Source organism: Triturus cristatus, chromosome 4_2, assembly GCF_964204655.1.
Source record: "Triturus cristatus chromosome 4_2, aTriCri1.1, whole genome shotgun sequence".
NCBI lineage: Eukaryota > Metazoa > Chordata > Amphibia > Caudata > Salamandridae > Triturus > Triturus cristatus.
Window position 1 is genome coordinate 35,443,366 of NC_140586.1, and position 26,188 is coordinate 35,469,553.

General features: G+C 45.0%; 1 protein-coding gene across 6 annotated transcripts in view; it reads right to left on the minus strand.

Moving 5' to 3' along the window:
- Positions 1 to 683: 683 nt before the first annotated feature.
- SMARCC2 (SWI/SNF related BAF chromatin remodeling complex subunit C2) overlaps positions 684 to 26,188 on the minus strand; it is a 501,863-nt gene continuing 476,358 nt past the window's right edge. For 4 of the 6 annotated variants that reach the window (XM_085600307.1, XM_085600305.1, XM_085600303.1 and 1 more), the window contains exon 28: positions 684 to 1,740. In XM_085600307.1, coding sequence (XP_085456433.1) covers positions 1,670 to 1,740 — 71 coding nt within the window. In that variant the 3' untranslated portion in view covers positions 684 to 1,669. The remainder of the gene's footprint in view (positions 1,741 to 26,188) is intronic. The other 2 variants (XM_085600306.1, XM_085600304.1) reach the window with 1 other exon arrangement.

Sequence of the window (26,188 nt, forward strand, 5' to 3'; positions counted from 1 at the left end):
AATCAGAAAAGTCTTCCAGATGTATTTACATTAAATACACATACAACCATTACAGGGTGGAGGAAAAGGAGAATCAAGCTTGTTCATCAGATCCCAAAAATAATTTCTATGCCCATACACAGTAAACCTTGGAGCACCACAGAAACTACAAAGATTTTTTTGACCACCTTATGCTTACGAAAAGCTGGTCCAGATGGCACAGTCAGGCACACATGAAGCCTGACCACGAAAGACAGTAGAGATGGGGTAGATTCTATTGTACAACCGACATTGCCCAACACGTGTCCTAGTCTGCTCTAACTTTAGTGGCGTTGTAAAAGATATCAGGGTTTTAGGAAGTCCTATTTGCCTGTAGGTCCAATCACGCTTGATGATCAAATCAGACGAATAAAGAAAAAGAATTTAGAAATAGCAAAATAGGGAAGCAATGGTGTGCATGCAGCAGGCTTGACACTTCACAAGTGGTGTTGTAAATGCAGACAGCCCTGTAGGCAAGAAATAAAAAATATACAGAAGATAAAAGGGTCACAAGAGAGGAGACTGGGTCTCCTATACCCACACATAGATCACTGTCTTTCCTCATCTGTCTACTAATACCGCACTTCTTTACTAGATTCTATAGACATTTTTCAGGCCAGTTGTCATTCAAGTTAGAACACGTTGATCATTTGGTGCTGCATCTCAAGTTTTACAAGCCATACAGTTTAATAAATCAGCACAGGTGCAGACGCTCAGGCCATCAGGCTGCCCCAATAGTAGGAGAAAACTCTGAACACAGTGTAGTCCAGCAGTGGTACACAATCATTGTGGGAAGGAATGAGGAAGATCAAAAAGAAATGACAAAAAGAGTACTCTGCAGGACTTAACTTGCCTTGTGTGTTGTCAAAAGTCAGCTTACTAGAAGCACTGCAGTCAAGCACGGTAGCCAGATTTGCCAGTAGCTGCTTACAGGGTACTATCCAAACCAAGGAATATCTTTACATTTTTTCCAAGAGACTTCAAGTAGAGATGTCAAGAAAATCTGCCAATGTCCTAGTTCTGTTGCACTAGTCAAATATCCTCTTTTCTCTGTATGCTTTGTAGCTGTGTCGCCACTAACATAGCCATACTCTAAATGCCATCCATGGCCACTTAGGTCTGAGAACTGGTCTTTTCTCCTTAGTACACACCACCCCGTAACCTCACCTCCATTATTCCAGAATATCGCTACAATGAGGAATGGGTAACTGGAAGGTGCCTTAAAGCACAGTTACATAAAATGCTTGACGTAAAATAAAAAAAGGAAACTGACAGACTTCTTCAATTCATAAATAAAACAAAAGCTGTTTTTTTGCTTCAGAGATGTATGGCATCCTCTGAAATTGGGCAACGAGACTGTAAACAAATCTTGTTTTCTGTCCAATCAGAAGGCCCATTCACTGCGCAGAACTGTAGAGCAAAAACTTTAAAAAACACAAGAACAAAATCTCAAAGAAGGGTCTTCAATTTTTGTGTGTTTTGTTTTTCTTTCCTAGAAGAGTGCCCTTGTTTTCAATCTCTGAAGTGAAAGGCAGGGTCATTTTCTTCTTGGCTCTCCAGTTTGTCCACCAGCTCCATTGCCCTTATCCACAACAAAGTGGTCCTCCGCTGGGGCAGGAGGGATACACAGTAGGCAAAATGGCTGCTATCTTCACTGCGGTTGCGGTACTGGAGTTGTTGCACGGGGGGCAGGTGTCACAGAGTCCGTGGACAATGCTGTGTCTGTGGAAAAAGAAGGCTGTTAATGATAGGTTCTGGTTGGCATGAGCGGAGATAGCTATTTGCAGGACATGGCAGATAGAAGTAGTCAGAACTAGAGGCAGAAAATAACATGGGTGAACATTAACCACTACAAGAATACTCCAATACCCATAATTAAACAAGAAGAAGAGTGCCACAACCTAGGTCACCATAATGACTGCCCCTACTGTTGGTTCCTCCAAATTGAGGACAAACTGTTCTTGGCAGTTGCAGGCAGTTATAAAGTATGTAAGATTTACAACAGCCCACCTTCCACAACATTCCTTTAAAGACCATATCCAAATTAAAAGCAAGGCAACAGCTTACAAGTAGGTGACCCCCGATCCAGGACTCAGCTCAGTAGTCTGACCCCAACTATGACGCTGTTTTACACAGTGCAAAGTGGGGCATAGGCATGACCACCAAGATGCGCCAGTATGGGATAACACAATCTGCATTGGGAGTGGCACATGGCTAACCATGAAGTGGCGAGTAAAGTTGCTTCCTGACCTGGGCTAGGAGTACATTGAGCATCTGTACGCGTTCTTGACGGTGCTGAAAAGATCTAGCCAGGGTTCTCGTCATTGCTGGAAGACACTTTGTGGGACCTCAGAGTGTAACCACCATTTGTGATCCACTAGGTGCTACAAGCTGCGCTCTTCGGCCCTGGTACTGAACGATCCCTCCAGTAGGTTGATGACCAGGGAAATGCCCTGCTGCTCTCATCGGCTCCAGAGATGGAGGGCCTCCTGGCAAAAGACCCAGGACTGCTTGTTGCAGTACCACATGGAGGTGGTGTTATATGTAAGGAACTGAACCTACCTCCCTTTAATGGATGGTAGAAGGCTTTCAGCAGCAGATGAATGGTCCGCAACTCGAACAATTTAATGTGGAGACAGATCTCTGCCGGAGACCAGAGACCTCAGATCTCCACCTCTACCGGATGATCTTCCTATCCCAGCAGCAATGCATTCGTCACCACCGTTAACAGAAAACAGGGAGAGTAACAACCAGTCCCTATTTCCACTGCAAGTACCCTCTCTATGACCATTTTGGACAAGAGGGCCTGCACTTCCTGCAACAAACTGTCTAGGTGCTCGTTTGATAGCTGCTCTGTTGTGGGTGCAAGATGCAGTGGATTGGAAAGGAAGGGAATGGTTAGTGTAGGATAGTGCTACTTTTTGACATGGTCACCGCCACATTTTGCCTGGTATTTAATGTTTTGACTGGAAGTGCACTGGGTTCCTGTTAACCAGGTCCCCAGTGCCAGATATCTTTCTAAAAACTGTACAATTGTTTCCCCAATTGGCAAAACCTTTATCACTCCCTGAAACTCACTAGTAAATGGTACCCCTTGTACCTAGGGCAAGGGGGCCAAAGAGATTCCTCAAGGGCTGCAGCATGAATTGTGCCACCCTAAAGAACCCACCCCTCACCAAACACATACAGCCTGCCACTGCAGGTTGTGTGTCTTGGCGCAGACTAAACTGAAAACACTAAATGGCACACATCCCTGTGTGCCATGCCCACAGACACTGCATGAGGATAAGGAAAGTCAGCACTGCAGCAAGCCTTACAGCCCTACGGCAGGGTGCACTATACTACATATATGGACATATCTGCATGAGCAGGTATTCCCCTGTGCTGGTCAGTTCCATTGCTACCAGTACAGGTGATCAGGGGAGCCATTTGAAAAACATGTACTGGTGAAAAAGAGTTCTTCAGCTACATGATGCCTTCACTGAAAACAGAAACGTTTGGTATCAAACATCTCGTATTAATGAGGCCACACTGATTCCAGTGTTGAATCTATTAATACATACACCCAGAGGGCACCTTAGAGGTGCCCCCGGAAAAACCTACCAACTACTGGTGTGTTCATGGACTGTAAACCCCCCCCTTACTACGCATCCGTCACCCCGCATGTTGTTACAACGTGGTTGTTACAACAACCGCGTTGTAACAACGCATACCATTATCCCGCAAGTCGTTACAACCACTTGCGGAAGGGGGAGAAGGTGTTGGATTTAAAATACAACACCTTCCCTACTGTCCGCACAGACTGGAGTTTTAAAAGTAAATTATACTATTCCAACATCCAGCGCCCCCCTCCACAAGTAATGGTATGCGTTGTTACAACGCGGTCATTGTAACGACCACGTTGTAACAACATGCGGGGTGAAGGAAAGCAGAAAAAAAAGAGGCATATTCGTTTATGGACTGGTCTTAGCCAGCCTACCACTAGAGAAGACTTTCTGACACGCAAGGTTGAGGGCCTTTTCTCTCAGGAAGTCAGGAATAAAGCCGCAGAGGGGGCTTACACCACCTTCCACAGGATGACCTGCAAATTAGCATTCCAAGGCAGGGAGCTTCAAATAGCCCACCTCCTTTGATATACTAATCTGGCTTCCCTCACAGGAGACAATGCTGACCCGTTTTGTCCAGAGTCCTTTGGCACTGGGACAAGTGGGAAAATTGGTAAGCAGATAAGCGTGCCCACCTACAGGCTAGTACCACCCCTAGGGTGACCTATACTTGAAGCGGATACAACTTCTCAGAGTCAGTATTTAGGGGAGCCCCTGGCACACAGAAAATCAGATTCTTTCAACCTTAAAGAAGAAGATGGACGTGAAGAGTCACAAGAAGAAAGAAAAGAAGCCCCAGCAACGAACTTGGCGCCAACCCTGCCGGCCTGTGGACTTCAACAATTGCACTAAAATACTACATGTCCTGCAGCTGCTGTGTGGGAGAACTGCCAACACTTCGCCCAAGAACCAGGAACTCCTATGGAACAGCGGAGCTGCTTCCCTGCATCCTGCAAGTACCAAAGACTGAGCTGGGAGGCTCTAAGACTGCGAAACCCCAACGCTGGAAAGAACCACTTCACCCAAGATGTCTAGCCCAAGCTGAAGCGGGCCAACTGTGTCAGCGTGGTCCCCAGACCCTCCAGACTCTAAGCCCACCTTGGTTTTCCCGGTGATGAAAACCTGACGCCTAAGGACACCTCTGCATCAGTCGCCCCAGGCCTTTGGAAAAGAGGACCAAAGGTGCCCCCATGTTCCCGAGCGTCATGAGGCCTGAACCCCTCTGTTGGTCCAGCCCGACTGGCCTCCCGGTCCAAACCTGCAGCCTTTTCCACAAACACCGATCCCCATAGACTAACACTGGGCACTTGACTCTGTATTGCATCACTGAACCCGACCACCCTAGTGCCGCTGGAGATGACCTGCTGGTGCTACCTTAGACCTTCCCTGTACTTACCTAAAGTCCAGGAGATTGGTCTCGTAAATCGCTCTACTCTACCTGTATGCCATATTTGTTTTTCTTCCCATTGGAAAAAATTGCAGCTACTGAAAATTGCACTAAGGGTCAACTTTTTAAAACCAAAAGTATTTCTTTTGCAAAAGTTACTTAAATGAATGTATTGATTCTGGTGCCTAAATATATATGAAGATACATTTTATTTCTATAAATTGTTGTTGTCTCCTTATTGAGTCGTGTGCATCATTTATTGGTTGTGTATGTATTTTGCAGATGTCGAACACTCCTCTCTGATAAGCCTAAGGCAAGAGAATCTTGGGTTTGCTAGAGGAATACCTGGACTCTTTGCATGATTTACCTCAGTTTGATCATGGGCAACCGTCTCCCAAAGAGAAATGGAGAAACGGGTCAATAAGCACGCGGTATTCACCGACCGCAATGCCAGACTGGAGGAAGAAAACATCTTCTTCCCAAATAAGTCCAGTTTCTTAGATTCCCTATCCAGAGGGGCGGAAGGGAATGAGCCTTGGGATGTAGATGCCCGCACCACCAAACTTTCTGGGGTGGGGTGTTGGCTGAGGGACGTTGGGTCGCCCAGAGCTGGGCGATGGCGGCGTGCAATCGTCCTATTCACAGGAGCCCCTGTGCTAGGCTTGGGCCACGTTCCTAGTAGGACGTCCCTAAGTGCCTCATTAAAGGGCAGTAGAGGTTCAGAAGTGGAAGCCCCAGGCTGAAGCAGTTCGGTCAGGAGATTAGTTCTGACCTGTACTGAGGGCAGCTCAAGTCCAAGGACCTCAGCTGCCCTCTTAACCACCATGGCGTAGGACGCCCCCTCCTCCGTAGCCACTGTAGGCGGAGACAGCATGCCAGTTTCTGGGGATGTATCCAAACCACTGGCTTCCCCAAGTTCCCCATACCAGTCCATTGTGTCCTCAGAGACATCCTGGTTCTCAAGAGAGTCTCTAGACTCCTCCCATTCCTCTCCTGAGCCCAGCACGTCCACAAAGTGCTCACGCAACAACATGGAACCCCTAGGTTCTGTCGGAATCAGCGTCGGTCGACGCTGTTCCGGCTCCGTGTTGTTGGATTGGGGCTTGTGCCACGAATGGGCATCGGCGACGTCGTAGGCACCGACTTTAGATTCAATGCCGGAGAAGGTCGTGTTGGCACGACTGACGTCGAACCAGAAACAGGATCGTTTCCCTGACGCCCCACTAGTACCGTGACCGAAGCCAACGGCGTCAAACCAAATGGGGCCCCATCTGACCCCGCGAGGTCCGTGGGCTCACCAACGTGGTTGTTCCACTCAAATACGCAGCGCATGGCCTCGTAAAACTCTTTAATTTGAGCGGGATTCGCCCAGGCTCCCAGAATGGATGGGAGGCACGAAGTCAGGCTCCGGCTCCGCAGAACCGTGCCTAGAGCATCGGTGCTCCTTATCTCTGTCGACGACGGACACCATTTGAGGTGAAGTCGAAGTTCGCTTGGCCGCCTTTTTCTTCTTGTGCCTCTGCCTCGAGTGTCCAGAAGACCTTGAATGGCAGGAAGAGGACTTAGGGCTCCGTGAGCAGCCCCACAACCTCTCCTTCTTACGGGACCGTAAACTCCTCGGAGTCTAGCTTGACGGTGTCAACTGCCGGACCGCAAGCAACTTCATCGCTCGCTCCCTCAAAGTCTTCGGGCCATCGCCCAACAGTCTGAACATAACTTTGAATCGTGGTTGCGTTCAAGACACCATGGACATACGCAGTGGCGATCGGTAACTGACATCATGCGGGAACAAGCCTCGCGTGCCTTGAAACCGGTCTTTCTTGAAGACATCCCTTGCACACGAAGTCGAATCCAAAAATATCGACAAAAGTCAAGAAAAAACCTGGCAAAAAGCGGCAGAGGGGTCAACGCTTAACTTGTGCGGAAAGAAAAGAACGGACGTCCGAGCACCTGGGTGGAGCCTATATATGCACCCCAAAGTCATAACAGATGCCGCCGTCACGCGGAGCTGAATGGAGCCACCCGACGTCACGCGCAAGGGGTATTGCACAGCAAAAGTTTCTAGATCCAGCCTGACGCCTGGGAAATTTAAAGGTAAGGAATCTGCAGCTAGAAGTCTCTATCAGATACTTATCTCGGGTAGTAGGCTGGTGGAGACAAGTCAGCCAACGCACCAGAGGCATGTATTTACAAATCCACTACTGTAATCAGGGTGGGTTTGTGAATATGAGAGGTTTGATACCAAACATCCCTATTTTCATTGAAGCCATCATGTAGCTGGGGAACTTGTTTTCACCAGCATCCCTGTTCACTTGTACTGGCAGTAATAGAACTGACTACCACAGGGACATATCTGCTCATGCACATCTGACCACACATGTAATATACTTTGCCCTGCTTTATGGCTGTAAAGCCTGCTATGGGGTGATTTACAAATATTGCATGCAGTGTTAGGGGACATGGCACACAGGGATGTGCCATGCTGTGTTTTCACTTTTTTCTGCCCCAAAACACTCAGCCTCCAATAGTAGTCTTGCATGAGTTTGGTGAGGTGTCCCTTAGGGTGGCACAATTCGTGCTGCAACCCATAGGGACTGTCTTTAGTACCTCAGGCCCTAGGTACCAGAGATACTATTTACTAGGAACTTAGAGAGTGCCAAAGGTATTGCCAATTGGGGGAATAATTGTACAGTTTTTGGGAAAGAGATCTGGCACTGGGGACCTGGTCAGCAAGAACCCAGTGCACTTCAAATCAAAATCACATCAATGGCAAGGTAAAAAGTGGGGGTGACCAAGTTAAAGAGGGACACTTTCTTACACTGAGGTAACCTGTTCTTCTAATGGACACTTCAACCTGCAGTTTGCACTCCTCTAGAATCCATATTCAAACAGTACTTCCAAGGTGCTGGGTGTAAGGTGATCGTTAAACCAGTGAGTCCTGAAACAGATCTGGACAGAATAACCATCACACAGACTTTAGTAGGAGAAATAATGCCTGGCTAAGGTCCGGATACAAGCACATGTTGCAGCCAAGCAGAGATTTAAAACAGGAACGCCCTGGATGGAAAATGTCGAAACTGCTCTGTGCCCTGAAGAAATGGTCCTTGATGACCTCAGGAGGATCCCTCTTGGCAAGAGCATTACAGATTTTGAAATATGGTTTGATCCAGTGATATCTTGGTGCTTCTGAATAGCCTGGCTTTTCATGGAGCATAGCAAAGGAAAAGATCATCATCAATCTTGTGGTTCCTGTCAGTGTAGAAACTGAGATCTGAGAGGATACAGGCAGTGTGGTCTTTCCCCCACTCTAGTGGGATGAGGAGGCTGATAGAATGTCAGTGGAGGGATGCACTGAACCATGTGTAAAGGGGCAACCACCTTCAGCAAGAAGGCCTTACTCTAAAACACCAGTTTGTCCAGGTAACATGAGCCACAAGCACAACAAAAAGATAAAGCCTGCAGCTTGCTAACGCTCCAGCCAAGGCAATGGCAATCAAGAACACAGTCTACAAGGTAAGTAGCCATAAAGGGCAACTGGGTATGGTGAGCTTGAAGGGGTAACCAATCTGGAGCATGAGCACAATATTAAAATCTCATTATGGCTTAACAAAAGGAGGTGATGGAAACAAATAAGTCAACCCCCTGCAGAAAATGCATGACGATAGGAGACATGAACAATAACAGCAGATCCAGTAAACAAAGAAATGCCAAACAGGCTGACAAATAACTATTAACAGTGCCAACAGCAAAGCCTTGCTGACCCCAGAAATCTACAAAGCATACAGAGTCAGACAAACATGCCTTGTGAAAATCAACATCCTCCTTGGCACACTTATATGAAACAAGAACAATGTTCAGAATAAACAGTTTTGGTACGGAGTGACAGGCTGATGGGATGAAATGCAATATCTCTGCAGCCAGGTGAAAAGAGTTCAGTTTGCCCTGCTCAATCACAAGGCAAAGAGGTGAAGATACAGGAGGTTTGTTTACAGAACCTGAATCTCCTTTGAGAGAAGCAGTCCACCCTGAGGGGAAGCAGAGGGCGGAGCACCCAATCCTGATGCCAACTGCTCAGAATCAGAGATCGAAAGAGACATAGTGACGATGGCAGTCCCAACTCTGACAGAACATATCTCAGAAGACTCAATGAAGCAGGAACTGTGGGCACACAACAATGGGCAGTATGTATTCTTGTGAGTGGCAAAGAGACCCATACAAACCTGTTTGTTCGCATACCACACACTGTGGTTGTGTTGTCCATCAGGACTTAAACTGACTGACCACAGCCTAAAGGCAGGAAGCCAGATAGCCCAGACCTCACACAGACTGATGTGTGATTTCTTCTCTGTGGGAAGCAACAGATGGATTAGTTACTTACCTGTAATCCTATTTCTCTTCCAGGGGTATCCTCGTCAAAGTCATAAGCACTAGAATATTCCCGCCCATGCGCGGGACCCCGGAAACACAATCATATATGTGATAAACGTGTATATATATATATATATATGGCGGCATTCACTGCAAGAAAATAAAAAAGAAATAGCACTAATTGGTGTCCGTTTCCTACTTCAGAAGCCTCGAGTACTGGGATACTTCTGCAAAAAGTTTGGACTTATATATATATATATTCACTGAAAAAACAATAGGTTTCACACATGTTATAGTTAGCTAGACATTTCACTCGTACAAAACCATTGAAATTTCCCCGTTATAGTCAGTTCAGCTAACTATAACTCGCGCGACCGCAATCCACTGCTGATGACGTCACATATTACATCACTCATGACATGGTCAGTGACATCACTCATGACATCACTGATGACATCTCAAATGACATCACTGATGACAACTTAGATGACATCATCCAGTGAATATGTGTCTTTCTGAAAAATAAATATTTTTTATATATGTATATCGAAAGGGTAATGGAAGAATAAATGGGTAAATAAGTGTCTAAATGCATGTTTTTTTTGTAAAATTAATTGTATAACTGACTTATTAACAGTATCTTAGTGAATACAAGTATTAGTGAGTAATGTTTAAATATTTAAATATCTGTATCAGTGTCTCACTTATGTGTATAAGTGGCTGCATGGGTTGGTGAGTAGCTACATGAGTGTGTATATGGGTTATTAGTTTGTTTTTAGAATATCAGTATGAGTGTCTGTATGATTCAGTGGGGGATGTTACTTAGCGTATAGATGGATGAATGAGTGACTCACTGTTTGTATGTGTTTTGAAGACAGTATGTGAGCAGGACAGTATGGGTGGATGAGTATGTGTATGGGTGAGTAAGTGAGTGAATGACTGTCTCAATAGTGTCTTTATGAGTAAGTCCATATGTTTTAAACTAGTATATGTGAGTATTGATGTATATAAGTGAGGATATTTGAAAGTGAGAGATAGGAAGAGTTCCTGTATAAATAAGTATGTGTTTCTATAAGTGATTGTTTAAGAGAGTAAGTATCTGTACGTTTCTATAGAAGTAAGTGTAGTGGTGTGTGTATAGCTGTATATGCAAGTAAATGGATGTTTATTTGCATGTGTGAGTATGTGTGTGAGTAACTCTATGTATGAGTGTAGGTGTGTAACAGGATGTATAGGTGTATGAGTACATATGATGACTGAGCACATGTATGAGTGACTATATAAAAGTGTTGATGAATGAGTGGATGCGTATGTAGATTTTGGAATTACTGTATAGGTTGTTGTAACTGGTATTGGTATCTATAGTTTTCAAACTTTAGTTTGTATTTTTCAATGTGTGTATCAAAGTTTATATTAGGATAAGAGGAGGTCTGCCACTCTTACACAAGGATGATGTCATCAGTGATGTCATCAGTGATGTGATTTGAGATGTCATCAGTGATGTCATGAGTGATGTCACTGACCATGTCATGAGTGATGTAATATGTGACGTCATCAGCAGTGGATTGCGGTCGCGCGAGTTATAGTTAGCTGAACTAACTATAAAGGGGGAATTTCAATGGTTTTGTACGAGTGAAGTGTCCAGCTAACTAGAACATGTGTGAAATCTATGGTTTTCTCAGTGAATTTACAAGGTTTTTTAAATGCTAATTCCTAACTATAACGTGTGTGAAACCTATGGTTTTTTCAGTGAATATATATATGTATGTATGTATATATATGAGTATGTATATATGTGTATGTATATATATATGTGTGTATGCATATATGTGTATATATATGTGTGTGTATATATGTGCATGTATATATATATGTGTGTATGTATATGTGTATGTACATATGTATATATATGGTATCCAAAATCCTGGAACGATCCCTGGTTAGATCCAAAGCAGGTACGGACCACAACGTGGAGAGAAATTCTTTTATTTAATGCAGAATCGAAAGTGCAAGTGCATGAATTATTACAAGGTAGTGCCCAGCCTGACGCGTTTCGACTCCCCGACTGCAGTCTTGATCACATGACGCGCTGGACCAATCAGTGCATATATATAGTGTATCTAATAAATAAAGGCACAGACTACCATTTATGTATATATATGTGTACGTATATATATATTCACTGAAAAAACCATAGGTTTCACACATGTTATAGTTAGCGGAAATTTTACTGATAAAAAAACCAATGAAATTCCCCCGTTATAGTTAGTGCAGGCAACTATAACTCACGCGACCGCAATCCTCTGCTGATGCTAATACTGTATTTAGACACTTATTTGCCCATGTCTTCTTCCATAAATTTTTAGCTATACATATATTACAAATATTTTTTTTTCATAAAGACACATATGTCATCAGCAGAAGATTGCGGTCGCGTGAGTTATAGTTGCCTGCACTAACTATAACGGGGGAATTTCATTGGTTTTTTATCAGTAAAATTTCCGCTAACTATAACATGTGTGAAACCTATGGTTTTTTCAGTGAATTTGCAAGGTTTTTTAAATGCTAATTCCTAACTATAACGTGTGTGAAACCTATGGTTTTTTCAGTGAATTTGTACGGTTTTTTAAATGCTAAGTTACTTTACGCCATTCGTGGCGTGCGCGCCCACTTAACGCAGTTCGTTCCGTGCGCGCACGGTGCGCTTCACGCACCGCGCGCGCACAGTGAGCACGCGGTGCGCTTCGCGCACCGCGCGCCCACTTTACGCAGTTAGTGCCGTGCACGCACGGTGGGCACACGGTGGGCTACACGCACCGCGTGCCCACGTTACGCTAGATGGGCCATGTACGCACGATGCGCTTCGCGCATCGTGCGCACATGGAGGACATATGATGCACTTCGTTTTGAAAGGTAATATTTTAATTTTTCACTCCTGTTACAAGCCATGCACAAATGGTGCCCTTCGGGCTCCATTTGCACACGGGGTGGGGAGAGTGTGGATAATATTTTTTTTAAAATATTTTTTTACCGTACGCGTACAGTAAGCGTAATCGGCGAAATTAGCGAAAAAATAAAAATTCAGTTTTTGGCCTTGGGGGATCTTTGGGGACTCCCTCAACATGGCTAGGTGCTTTGGAGCTGTCCAAACAGCCCCTTTACATGTTTTTGTGCTTTGTATTTTAATCCACACTCTCAGTGCGAGAGAGAAAATGGCGGCCGCCGCTTCCTGGTTTCGGCCGATTCGAATGTTTACTAAGATCTTAGAGCCAATCAGAATCGCGCTCGCGCACGCCACCGTACGCGTACGGTAAGCGCACCGTAAGCTGGCTCAGATATATATATTGATTTAAAGGCTATTTTCTCAGAATCTACTGAACAGATTTACACCAAACCTACAAAAGGCACTTCCTTGACCTGAGGACTACCGCTCTGCCAAATTTCAAGAAATTCTGTTCAGCCGTTCGGGCTGTAGCTGTGTCTAAAGGTCCTATGGAAAAATGCATGGGAAAAACGCGTTTTGGGACCCCCCTTTTATCTCAGCCCCCGCTTGACGAATCCCCCCCGAGACTTTCAGGGTAGGAGCGGAGCGTAGCGCCCCACCTATTTTGAAAAATTCGCGAGGATTCGTCGACCGGCGCAAAAGTTATTCAAAATAGAATGTTGCGGATTTCCTATGGAAACGTGGTCCTAACTATAACTACCTACTGGCGACCACCAGTAGGTAATATATATATATATATATATATATATATATATATATATATATAAAAGTAAATGCAGCCTTTCATAACCAGAGCTGAATAATGCTGTAAGGACTCCCCTGTATATTATAAATAATATATCTAATACAAACAATATATCACAAAAACAGGGAAGAAACAACAGCAAAGCATGTTTGAAAACTGTTTTAATGCTTAGCATTTAGCCCAAAAACCTCAGATAGGACTGAAAGCATGGACAGCTCACAGGCTGCATTGTAGAAAACTACAGCCTACAAAGCTAACTCATACCAACATAGAAAAACTTGCACCGTACCTTTAAGGCAGCCATGACCCCTAGCTTCCCATCATGCCTCAGGGGTGACAGTTAGGTCAGTTGTTCTTTGCGGTGACAAAAAGCCATGACACAAAGAGTTGACAATTCCTTAAGAATAAGGATCCTTTGCCCGGGGAGGCGGGAGGGTTGCTTATGACTTATGACTTTGATGAGGATACCCCTGGAAGAGAACTAGGATTACAGGTAAGTAACTAATCCTTCTCTTCCAGGGGATCCTCATCAATAGTCACCACTAGAATAGAATAGCGAGCCTCACCTCATCCACTGCGGGCAAAGGAAAATAATACTTAACAATCAAGCTCAGACAACCAAAACTTAACAATTCAGACATTTCTCTTATCTGAACAGATTTCTCAAGCAGGCCTGGCCTACTTGAGTATCCGCTCTGGAGTCGGATTCAAGACAATAATGCCTTGTGAAAGTATGATGAGGTTGCTGCCTTGCAAATTTCTGCCATCGGAAAGTCATGCAAGAAAGATACTGTAGCTGCTTTCCCCCTAGTGGAGTGTGCTTTAGGTGACAACAATAGGGGTTTATTTGCCATCTGGTAAGCCAATTTTATACAGGACACTATCCATCTGGAAATGGATCTTTTGGTAGCTGGAAAACCTGTCCTCATGGAACTATAATTTAAAAACAATTGCTCCGATTTTCTTATGACCTTTGTTCCCTCTAAATAGAATTTAAGCACTCTCCTAAGGTCTAGGGAATGGAGTGACCTTTCCGCAGGAGTTGCGGGATTGGGAAAAAAGGACGGCAAATAAATTGAGTGATTAACATGAAAATCAGAGACAACTTTTGGCAGAAAAGCAGGGTGAGTCCTTAATACTACTCTGTTGTGGTGAAAGATAGTATATGGCTCTTTGGAAGACAGCGCTTGGATTTCGCTTACTCTACGCGCTGATGTAATCGCAACTAAGAAAGCGGTCTTCCATGTCAAATGCTGCAGCGTGGCTTTATGGATGGGCTCAAAAGGAGGACCCATCAATCTAGAAAGGACTAGATTCAACTCCCAAGGAGGAGAAGGAGGCCGAACAGGGGGATACACTTTTTTCAACCCCTGTAGGAAATCCTTGACCACCTGTAGTTGAAAAAAGGAAGGCTGGTTTGGAGACTTTCTATAGGCCGTAATGGCCGCTAAATGTACTCTGATCGATGAATACTTCAATCCTGATTTAGCAAAGTACAGGAGGTAAGGAAGAATAACCTACTCCTGCCCTGTGGTTGGATTAAAATGATTACGGGTGCACCACTAGTAGAACCGTTTCCACTTAAAGGAGTACGAAGCCCTTGTGAAAGGTCTTTTTGCCTCTTTCAGTATATGCATACAGTCCTGTGGTGAGTTCAAATGTCCATATTGCAGGACCTCAGGTGCCATGCTGCCAAGTTCAGTGAGGGAAGGTTGGGATGTAGGATCTTCCCCTCCATCTTGGTCAGTAGGTCCGTCCTGCAAGGAAGCCTCCTGTGGGGGTGCACCGACAGTTGTAATAGGTCCAGGTACCACCACTGCCGAGGCCAGTCTGGGGCTATCAGGATCATTGACATATTGGACCGGATACCACCTTCGGAATCAGCGGCAGGGGAGTTAAGGCGTATGCAAATATTCCGGACCAATCCATCAAAAGAGCATTCCCCTTCGTCCCTGGACGGTGGAACCTGGAGGCGAAGGCGTGGCATTTTTTGTTTAGATCGCCTGCAAACAGATCTATGGACGGCTGCCCCCACTGTTGAAAAATTTCTGCCACTACTTCGTCGTTTAACACCCAGTCTGGCTGATCTTCGAAGTGCCGGCTGAGTGCGTCTGCTCGCACGTTTCGTTCCCCTGGGAGGTGCACCGCTGTGACGGAGAGGCCTTGGGCTAGAAGCCAATGCCATATCTTTTGAGCTTCCAGGGAGAGAGAGCGAGAGCGCGTACCACCCTGTTTGTTGAGGTAATACATGGTGGTCGTGTTGTCCGTTTGGATGAGGACTGAGTTGGACACGATTGAGGGCTGAAAAGCTTTGAGAGTTAGATGGACTGCTCACAGCTCTAACATGTTTATATGGTAGGATTGCTCCTTGACGGACCACCGCCCTTGCATCCGTAGGCAACCCATGTGTGCTCCCCATCCCTGCAGAGATGCATCTGTTACCAAGGACTGGGTAGGAACAGGTTGATGGAAGGGGACTCCCATTAAGAAGTTCTGTGGACCAGTCCACCATAGAACAGATGATTTTGCTGCTTGTGAAAGCACAATCCGGTCTTCCCAGAGACCCGTTGCCTGGTTCCACTTGTCCTCCAGGTCCTGTTGTAAAGGCCTCATTCTCAGCCTAGCATTGGGAACGAGGAATATGCAAGAAGCCATTGATCCCAATAGGGGTGCCACTTACCGGGCCGTTGGGCGATTTGTCTGGAGAAGAACTTCGCACTTCTGTCGGATTGATAAAAGTCTCTGCTCTGAAAGAAACGCTCTTCCTAGGTTTGTATGTAGAACGGAGCCCAGGTAATGGATCACCTGTGTAGGCTGGTGAACTGACTTTTCTGTATTCACGTGCAGGCCTAGCCTGCGGAGCAGAGATAGACACACTTGGAAGTCGCTCTTTACCTGCTGAGGAGATGGTCCTTTCAAGAGCCAATCGTCCATGTACGGATAGACGAACAGACCTCTTCTGTGTACAAGACTTGTGGGACAGATTTTAGTCCGAAGGGCAACACCCTGAACTGGTAGTGACTACTGCCGACCACGAATCGCAGAAATTTGCGGTGACGGGGAATTACAGGAATGTGGAAATGCGCATCCTGGAGATCCACTGAACATATCCAATCTCCTGCCTGCAGATGTGGACATATTTGATGAAGTGCCAGCATGCGAAATTTCTCTTTCAAGATGACCTTGTTCAGCGACCAAAGGTCCAGGATAGGTCTGAACTTGTGCTCCTGATCTCTTTTTGGTACAAGGAAGTACCTGGAGTACACTCCCTTTCCTCGCTGAGAGTGGGGAACCTTCTCGAAGGCCTTTTTTGCAGAAGAGCCACCACTTCTTGTTGTAGTAACTTTAGCTGGTGAGGACGAGATCTTTTTGGAGGAATGTCCGTTGGAGACACACTGAAACGTAGTGCGTATCCATTGCGCAGTATACTGAGCACCCAACGATCTTTTGTTATGTTGCACCACTCTTTCAGATGAAGTGAAACACTTCCTCCCACTGGTGTGGGCAACGGCGTCGGAGGAAGCTCTGGTTCATTGCTTTCCTGCTGTTCGAGTTGTGGAGGAGGATTGCTGTTGATTACCTCCTCTACCTCTGTTCGACTTTCGACCCTGAAACTGTGATCTTCCCTGGTTCTTGCTTAGGGACCACTGAGGGGTTTAAACCCTCTGTTGGTATCCCTTGCGCTAGTTGGGTCTGTATCTTCTTCTAAATTCCTTCTTCTTTTCTAACCCCACCGCCTTCAAAGTGTCCAGTTCGGCTTTCATCCGAGCCATCTCTTGATCTGTGTGGGAGCCAAACAATGAAGAACCAGAAAAAGGCAGGTTAAGGATCCTCTGCTGAGCATCCGGTTTAAGAGCTGTAAGCCTTAACCAGGCAGACCTCCTTGCGCAAATGCCATGCGCATACGAATGCGCCGATAGTGTGGCACCATCCGCTGCAGTGCTAATCATTTGATTAGCTACCAGGGATCCCTCTGTTATGACTTCCTCAAAGTCCTTCTGATCCTCCTTTGGTAGCTTCTCTTTGAAATGATCCAAAGAGTCCCATAAGGATCTGTCGTACCGACCTAATAAGGCTGCTGCACTGGAGACCTTAAGTAAAGATGCTGCAGATCCACAAACCTTTCGTCCCCAAGACTTACTCTCTTTATCCGGAGGGACCAACGCATGAGCAGAGACTGCGTGCGTTTTACGTGCCGCTGTGACGATCACTGAATCCGCAGGCGGATCAGTTTTCAAAAACACCGGGTCTGCATCAGCAGGCTTGTATTTCTTTTGAATTCTGGCCGGTGTAGCCTTAATTGTTGAGGGTATCAGAAAAATGTCCATTACTGGTTCCAGAAGCCCAGGAACCAGAGGCAGCAACGGGCGACCTGAGGGGTGGACATTTCAATTTTCAGTTTTTGTGCCCCTCTCTGCAGCACATCGTGATATGTGTTAATGTCGTCTATCGGAGACACTCCCGACTGAGGGCTGTCCAATAGGGTAGGCGAATAGTTCCTCTTAGAGGAGTGGGTGGAGGAAGACGACCATGAAGGAGACCTCCTTCTTCGGTGATGAGACGTAGAAGGTCTGCGTTCCTTATATCTTCCTGCACGGTGCTGACGTACCGGCGAAGGCGATCTATCCACCTCCTGCACCAATCTTTGTAGAGGGGATCTGTGGACAGGGCTTGTGTATTCTTCCTCCCTTCTCGATGCTCCCCCCGGAGTCTTACTCCAGTGATTGATTGGTAAAAGCCATCTTGGAGATAGATGTATAGAAGGAGAGGTCCTCCTCTGATGCGATAGGGACCTCTGTCGTGATCTCAGATGGAGAGCGCGTCGACGGACGTCTCGAGGAATGAGAAGTGTGTCTCGAGGCTGATTCAGTCACTAAAACCACTGAACCCTCTTCAGATCTGTGTGATGTGGGTCTCGACGTCGAGCATATAGCCCGCTCCGACGGAGCCCTCCTCGACGTCGATCTAGATCTTCCTCTAGCCGTCGAAGCTCAACCAGGTTCTGGGAGCGGTCTCAGCGTTGATTTCGCTTGTTTCGACGTCAAATGTCTCGACGGCGAATGGCGTCTCGACTACGGCAATACACTTCTTCGTCTCTACGTCGAGCGTTGTGGGATCGACGGCGCCGAAGGACTTCCTCTCCTCGACGCCGATCATCGGTGGGATGATGACGGCGGAGGGCTGCTAGTTCTCGATGCCGATTGTCGTTGGACTGACGTCGGCAGAGGGCTTCTGGACCTCGATAGTCGCCGGGATAACGGCGGAGGGCTTTTCATTCTCGACGCCGATCGCCGCCTGGTTTGTGATGGCGGAGAACTCCCTACCACTTGGGTTGCCAGCTCTCGACGTCGAACGTCTAACCGACGTCGACGGAGGTCTGCTGATTCTCGACGCCGATCGTCGCCGGGTTGGCGACGGCGGAGGACTTTGGCTCTTCGACGCCAATCGTAGCAGAGTTGACGTCGGCGGTGGACTGGAACTCCTCGACGCCGATCGTCGCCGGGTTGACGACGGCGGAGGCTCCCAAATTCTCGACGTTGAATGTAATGACGTACCTTCATGCCTGTGTTCTCTCGACGGCGAGCCCACCGTCGACGGTCGTTTCTTTATGCATGTCCCTCCGGTGGCTGTTTTCTCAGTGCCGAGCCCGACGCTGATGGTCTGGAAGAGGATCTGGGCCTCTTAGAGCCTTTTCTTACCGGAGACCTGCCTCTGGAAGCCTTTTCTGCCAGCCCATAAAGACGTATACGCTCCCTGTCTTTCAAAGTTCTTTTAGAGAGCGACTGGCAATGAGGACAAGCCTTGGGAACATGATCTTTAGGCAGGCAAAGAATACAGAGTGAGAGTCTGACCTGGCCTCCTTTTTCCCACAAGAAGGACAGGGATTAAAAATGAATGGCATTTTGAGTGGAAAAAAATGCCAAAATTAGTCAGAAAACGGAAACACCTTACTTGACTAGATGCAAAACGTCGAAGTAAGATAAAATTCTTCTGAAAAAAGTAGATTTCTGAATAAAACCAGAAAAGAGTGGAGCTGTGTAACCAGGGTCCTGACTGAAGGAGCCGGAAAGAACAACTGACCTAACTGTCACCCCTGAGGCATGATGGGAATCTAGGGGTCATGGCTGCCTTAAAGGCATGGTGCCAGTTTTTCTATGTTGCTATGAGTTAGCTTTCTAGCCTTTCTAGGCTGTAGTTTTCTACAATGCAGCCTGAGCGCTGTCAGTGCTTTGTCCTATCTGAGGTTTTTGGGCTAAATGCTAAGCATTAAAACAGTTTTCAAACTTTCCCTGCTGTTTCTTCCGTTTTTGTGATATATTGTTTGTATTAGATATATTATTTATAATATACAGGCGAGCCCTTACAGCATTATTCAGCTCTGGTTATGAAAGGCTGCATTTACTTTTTTATTATTTATATATATATATATATATATGTATATGTGGAGATGCATATATGTTTATCACATATATGATTGTGTTTCGGGGTCCCGCGCATGGGCGGGAATATTCTAGTGCTTATGACTATTGATGAGGATCCCCTGGAAGAGAACTTTGATCTTCAATGCATCGAGGTGATGGCCCCAACAGAAACAGGCTGCATTGGTTGCCAGATTGGCCACTGCAGGTGAAGGTCAGAAGGGCTTCCACACAAAGTTATCCACCAACAGTCTTCTCTGCGGGTCTTAAGCTGCTTCAGGTGAAACCCTAAATGCGATCTGTCAGGACTCCTTAGTCCTGGGTGGGGTGAAAGCAGAGGCACCAATGGAGTGCACACATTTGGCCTCAGTCGTTGGAAACTAGCAAGATGCATGAAGAGAAAAGGTCCAGTAAGTGCAGAACTAATAGGGCCAGATAAAGAGCTCCTTACTGAAACATACTGATTATAGTCTGCGTGTCAAACTCCCTTTGGAGGCAGAATGCCTTGAGGTAGACAATCTTCAGCTCTGCACCAATAAAGAGGAGATGCTGAGATGGCTGGAGGTGCGACTTGGGGAGGTTGGTTGAAAACCCTATGTCAAAGAACAGGGATATTGTGGACTGAAGTTGGCCCATAAGTCGAGGAACACCACCCAAATCAACACAAGAACCTCTTTTCCAACAAGCTATAAGTACCGGGTACCATATTCTTATAATCACAAGAACCTCTTTTCCATCAAGGTATATGTGCCAGGTATCATTTTCTTACAATCATATCTATCAGGATCATGTTTATTATTTAACCTAATTGTTTTTATTCTTTCCTTCACCAGCCAGATTGAGACATTACCCTAATATTCTCCTCTACTTTGAAGTATAAGGTATAGCATGCACCAGGGCTCCTCACTAAAGTTAGTCTTTCATTCTTTCCACAATGCTCTCTCGCTGCCTTAATTTCGCCATACATTTTCTGTTCTGAGACTCCCAAACCATTGGGGTCGAAATATGTCAACTACCTATGCAAAGGAAGAAGGGCCCCATAACTTCCAACTAGCTGGGCCTATCAAAGGGATCCAACCGTAGCTAGATACTGCCCCCTCCTTTTATCCCTGGCCCCTTCGCGCGACACAATCTCTAAGCCTTTGGGAATCTAACTGAAGCTTAAATTATTTCCCTATCTGTGGAAAATATATTAATGGATGGGCTGTGAAACAAAAAAGTCTCTTCTACTTGGTTAGCACTGAAAACAGTTCTATGTCCCTGGTGACCATTATTTTTTCTACTAAAAAACAACTTCCTTTTAAATGTCCTCATATATGTAAAAATATTTCACACAGAATCAACTATGTGTATTTTATGAAAAACAATTTGTTGGGATAATACAATAATTCTTGGACTATTGAATATCCTGTTGTATGTTGTTTCCAACTTAGAGATACTTGCTTCACAAGCTTTATGGGCCTGCCTTCTTACATGAACTACTTGGCATGGATGAGGCACACTTCTCACATGGCTTGGAGTCATGTTTGAACACTAGAGACGGGGGTCGTGGATGTCCGAGAGCGACATCAGTTTGTGACAGGAGTATCTTTGATACACTAAATCTTTCAAGGGAGACCTACTACACAGTTATTCAGGAAATACTTGGAGGAAAATAAATTGAGGTAAGTGTCGAAAGGTGTTGGGGGCAACAACACAGGTTGTCACTTTATTTAACTTCTGTGATGTCATATTTAGGAGCAGAGTCAGGGCCGAGGCGTCAACTATTGCCACATACAGCCATTTCAACTTACCAGATTTAATTTGGCACCTGAAGGAGACACATGCAGTGAGAATTCTACAGGTAGAAGAAGTCAAGGGAAGAAGTCAACAAGGAAAACTCAAAATGTTTATCATTTGAAATAGTGTTTAATTCCACAATGTAGCTCATTTCTTAGCAACTTACATTTTGGTAAGTAAAAGAAATGAGGTTCGGAAGGTATAATGATTAGCTCATAATCGTGCAATGTGGTCAAGTGAAGCAACCAAACGGGGATTAGAACTTAGAACAGCTCAGTCACCAATTTGGCTAAAAGACCACAGCACCAGCAAAGCTGATGTTTTCTTACCTGTAGGAGAAACAGGTGATATTCCAGAAGGCTAGCACTTTTGAAAGGCCACTTGACCTGGAATAGAGCCAGTTATATGTCTGGGCATGTGGCATTGCTGATATTTCGTTGTAATTTAGGTACCCTCTGCTAGACATGTGACCACTACAGGAACCCTATTAAACATATATGTTTACTTATTAAAGCATGCTTATTGGTGCTATATAGAGCCAGCATGCAGAATCAGGCTGTTTACCGTCACTAAATTATAACTAAATGGTTACTTACCAATAGGAGTAGTTTTGCAGCTTGAAGAATTTTCTGGATTCACATGTGGTGCATTATTTCATCATCTAGTGGCTGGGTCCGGAACTTGTTATATAGTAGTCCATTTTCTCCCCCTTTTTTTGTTGCTGAGATTTAACGGTCCCTCTTCTGACGTCAAGACACCCTCCCCAGAAGTATTGCTCTTGGTCACCATCTTCAGATAATTTTTCTCTTTGTGAGGTTCCTGTTAGTGTTTTGTATGACTATCCTCTGTTTACTCATTTATTGCCTCATTTATTGGGGAGGCAGGCAGTTCGCCTGTGAATCCAGAACATTAAAGCTTCAAAACTACTCCTCACAGTAAGTAACCAATTAATACCCATGTGGCCGCTATGTAAACGCCGTTAGGCGGAACATTAGCTAGAAAGACTATTGTTGCTCCTTTATTCCTTGTTGATTGTGCCTTTGTTTTTTTTCTAGTTGAATGTCAGTTTTTTTGTGACGTATTTCAATCGCCTGTGTTAGCCATCTTATAATGGTATTCTTTGTAAATGGTTCTCCTATATTGTTGTTTGTAAATGATACGAAGAGTTGTTTTCCTTTCCAGATGGTTTTTGTTTTTTCTATGTAAAACATTATTGCTCTGTGGGCATCCAGAGTATGTAAGGCTTTCTCTGCTTGAAGTTTTGAGTCTTGAAAAAAACTTGGAATTTGAATTGTTTGATTTATGTGAAAATGTGATATGACCTGTGGAAGGAATTGTGAGTTAGTTCAAGACTACTATGTATTTGTATGTACGGTTCCTGTATGTATTGCGAGTGCTTGTAGTTTCCTTATTCTGCGAAGTGACGTCATGGTTGTTAGAAACTTTCTTTTTAAGCGTGATAAATGTCAAGGTTGCTTTATAGATTGGCTCGAACGGTTCTTTCATTAACTTTGTGAGTACCACATTGAGATTCCATGTGGGAATTGGTGCACTACTAGGTGGTGCTATTCTTTTAGCCCCTTCAAGAAATACTTTGTTTATTGGGGCAGGGAACATACTTCTTCCTATGTGGCACCTTATGTAGGCTACTATTGCAGCCAGATACTATTTTAGAGCAGCATCATTTAGGCCTTCTCCTAGCAGAAGTGTTGGGTATTTGATTACTGTAGTATCACATGTCTTACTGTTGGAGCTATAGTCATAAAGGGTCTTCCTGCTGGAATATTTATCTTGCTCCACCAACTCATTTCCTTCTGTATTTTATGAATGACAATCACTAGATCCTCCCAGATCTCCGTCGTTTGTGACCATTGGCTCTGTATTCATGATCAGTCTCATGTGAGCCTCAGATGTGGTATTAATGGTATGCAAGAAGCCATCATTCCTAACAATTTTCCCACAGTCCTCACTGTCAGAGACTGACCCTTTCAGTACCATAGAGCTTCTAGTGTTATGGCTTGGACTCTTTACTCGCATGGAAAAGCTTTTGCCTGAATTGTGGTTTTTTTGCTCTTAAGAAGAATTTGTTGTTCTGGCATGGGTGAAGACTTTTCCATATTTATTGTGAATCCCAGTTTGTGCAGTGTCCTCATCACTGTTATTATGTCGTCTTTGTAGTTGTGTGCTGCGCTTGCTCTTACCATCCAGTCGTCTAAGAATGGGTTAACATGTATTCCCTTTCTTGTCCGACGAGAACCTACAGCCACCGGGCACTTTGTGAATTCCCTTGGAGCTGATTTTATGCCAAAGCGTAGTACTTTGACATGGTAATGCATTTTGTTTATTACGAACCCGCAAGAAATTCTTGTGTCTTGAATTCATTGGTGTGTGTAGATAGGCATCCTTTAGGTCTATGGTTGCCATGAAATCCCCCTGTTGGAGTTAAGGGATGACTTTCTGTAGCGTTGCCATTTTGATGTTTTGTTAAAAAGGAGATCTAGTATTGGCAACAGTGTCTTATCTGGTTTTGGAACTAGGAAGTATGTTGAATAGACTACTTGACATTTCTACTTGGAGGGTACTTTTTCTGCCGTCTGTTTTTGTAGCAGTTGACTGTGGCTGACTTGTACTTTGAACTTTGTTGAACTGTCCCTGATTGAAATCCACCTCTCCCTGCAGGTCTTCTAGTGTGGGCAATTTCTCTTCTTGTCGACCCCTAAACTGTTGGGCCCTCATTGACTTGACCGTATCATTTTCTTTTTAGTCTGTTGCTGCATGTCGTCTGCTGCTTTCCCAAACAAATGTTCACCATCAAATGGGCTGCTGACTATGTTGGCTTGCACTTTGTTCTTGAAGCCTGATATCCTTAGCCATGTATGGCGTCTAAATGTTGTTCCTGTCACCAACTGTCTGGCTGCCTTAACTGCCGTGTCCAATGCGGATGTGTTGGCAATACATTTTCCCTCTTCTGCTAGGACTTTTGCTCTTTTTTGATATTGTTTGGTCAGGTGCTTGATTAGATCTGCCATCTCTTCCCAGTTTTGATGGGCATATCTATTTAGCAATAAGTTGAAGTTTGGTATTCCCCACGGACTTGCTGCTCCTTTTTCAAATTTTCCTTCCACAATTTCTATTCTCTTGCTTTCTTTATCTGGACGAGGCCCAAAAGTGGTAGGAATATTTACTATCTTTGTGGCTGCGGCTAGGATGACGGACTCTGGCACCACATTATCCCAGGATGTATGGAGGGTCTTCTGTGGTGTGCTTATATTTTTCTCTCCACCCAGCAAAGCACTGCCCTTCAGGTTGCTGGCTCCTTAAATGCCTCTCTTCCCCAATCCATGATGCTTGGGAGCACTGGATGGAATTGTTTTTTTGTTTTGTGAAAGTATCAATGTTATTAGTAAGAAACAGGCTTGAGCCTTTTCTTCACCCAGTTGTACTCCATACCGTTCAGCTGCCTTTTTGACCAGTTGATTGTACAATGTCACATCATCTAGAGGTGATGGCCTCGAAGTGTATGTGTCTATGGTTTCTTCGGTGGGAGTCTTCCTTGACATCCGGCCACTGGTCTTAGATACATTGATTCTTCGACATCCTGTTACAGACTCTGTCCTTCTGTCTCTTTTTCATAGAAGAGTTTCAGTTCCTCTTCTTCCCGAGGCTCGGGTGTTAGGGGTTCCAATTCCCACTAATCCTTCTCCTCTCTTGAGCCGTTTGTGGAAGGTATCAATGGAATCCTAAAAGCCTGTAAAATTCCTCTTTCTTTTGTAGGAAGGCAGCCATTTCGGCCTCGAGCAGTCTTTTCTTGTGCTCTATTTTGAGGGCGTGTTCATTGGGGTCGACGTCGTTCTCTTTTTGGATGTTGAAGGTTCGGTAGCTGTTGGTAACTCTGTTGTTTTCTTCGTCTCTGCTTCAATCGTCTTTCAGCTTCAATGTTTTTCTGGCAGTTTTCTCACAACTGGGGTATCTTTTGTATGGGATCCGAGGGGATCTTTGTGCCTTGTCTTGCCTTCAGTCGGTGAGTTTTTCGGCACCAAGACAGACTTATGTTTTCGGGAGTCTACAGTTTACAGCTCAAACACCATTATCTTTTTCGGAGTTACCGATCTGTGTCTTTCTTTCGACTTCCTATGTTCTTTTTCGATGTCACAGTCTTCTCCTTCCACTTCTTCAGCAGCGTTATCTTCTTCACTCAACACCGCCAGATCTCTGAGTGAGTTTCTTTCCTTTTGCCCCTGCATAGAGTGATATGCGTGCCTTTGTTTCTCTAGGGCTTTCAGTGTCTTTACCTTAAACTCCGCATAGGCTTCACAGGATTGACTAGCAGTTGATTGGCAAGCAAACATCATAGACCTGATGACTGTTTCTCTGAGTGAATTTATGGTGGCACTGTGGGCAAAAACGGAACGGTGTTTTCTCCATTTCACGATGAGCAGGGGTCTCCCTGTCCGCTCATTCTACTTCGATGAAAAAACTCCACTTACTTAAAGCTTTGGTTCGAATTTGCAGAGATCTTGTTATAACACTTCTTTGGATATCCTGAGGATTTTCTTCCAATTTCTTTGACATAAAACCCCTTTGCTTCCTCTTATTCCTTCTGTAGCTTCAAGATCTTCCCAATGCTTCCAGATCAAACAGCGGAGAAAAATAATCTGAAGATGGTGACCAAGAGTGAAACATCAGGGGAGGGCGTCTGATGTCATAAGAGGATGGAACAAGCACCAAGTGGTAGGGACTGTTGACACCCAGGACTACTATTTTCAAAAGGTTCTGGACCCAACCACTAGAAGGCAGAATAATGCACAGCATGTGAATCCAGAATAAATTCACGCTGCAAAACAAATACTACCTAGGCAGTAG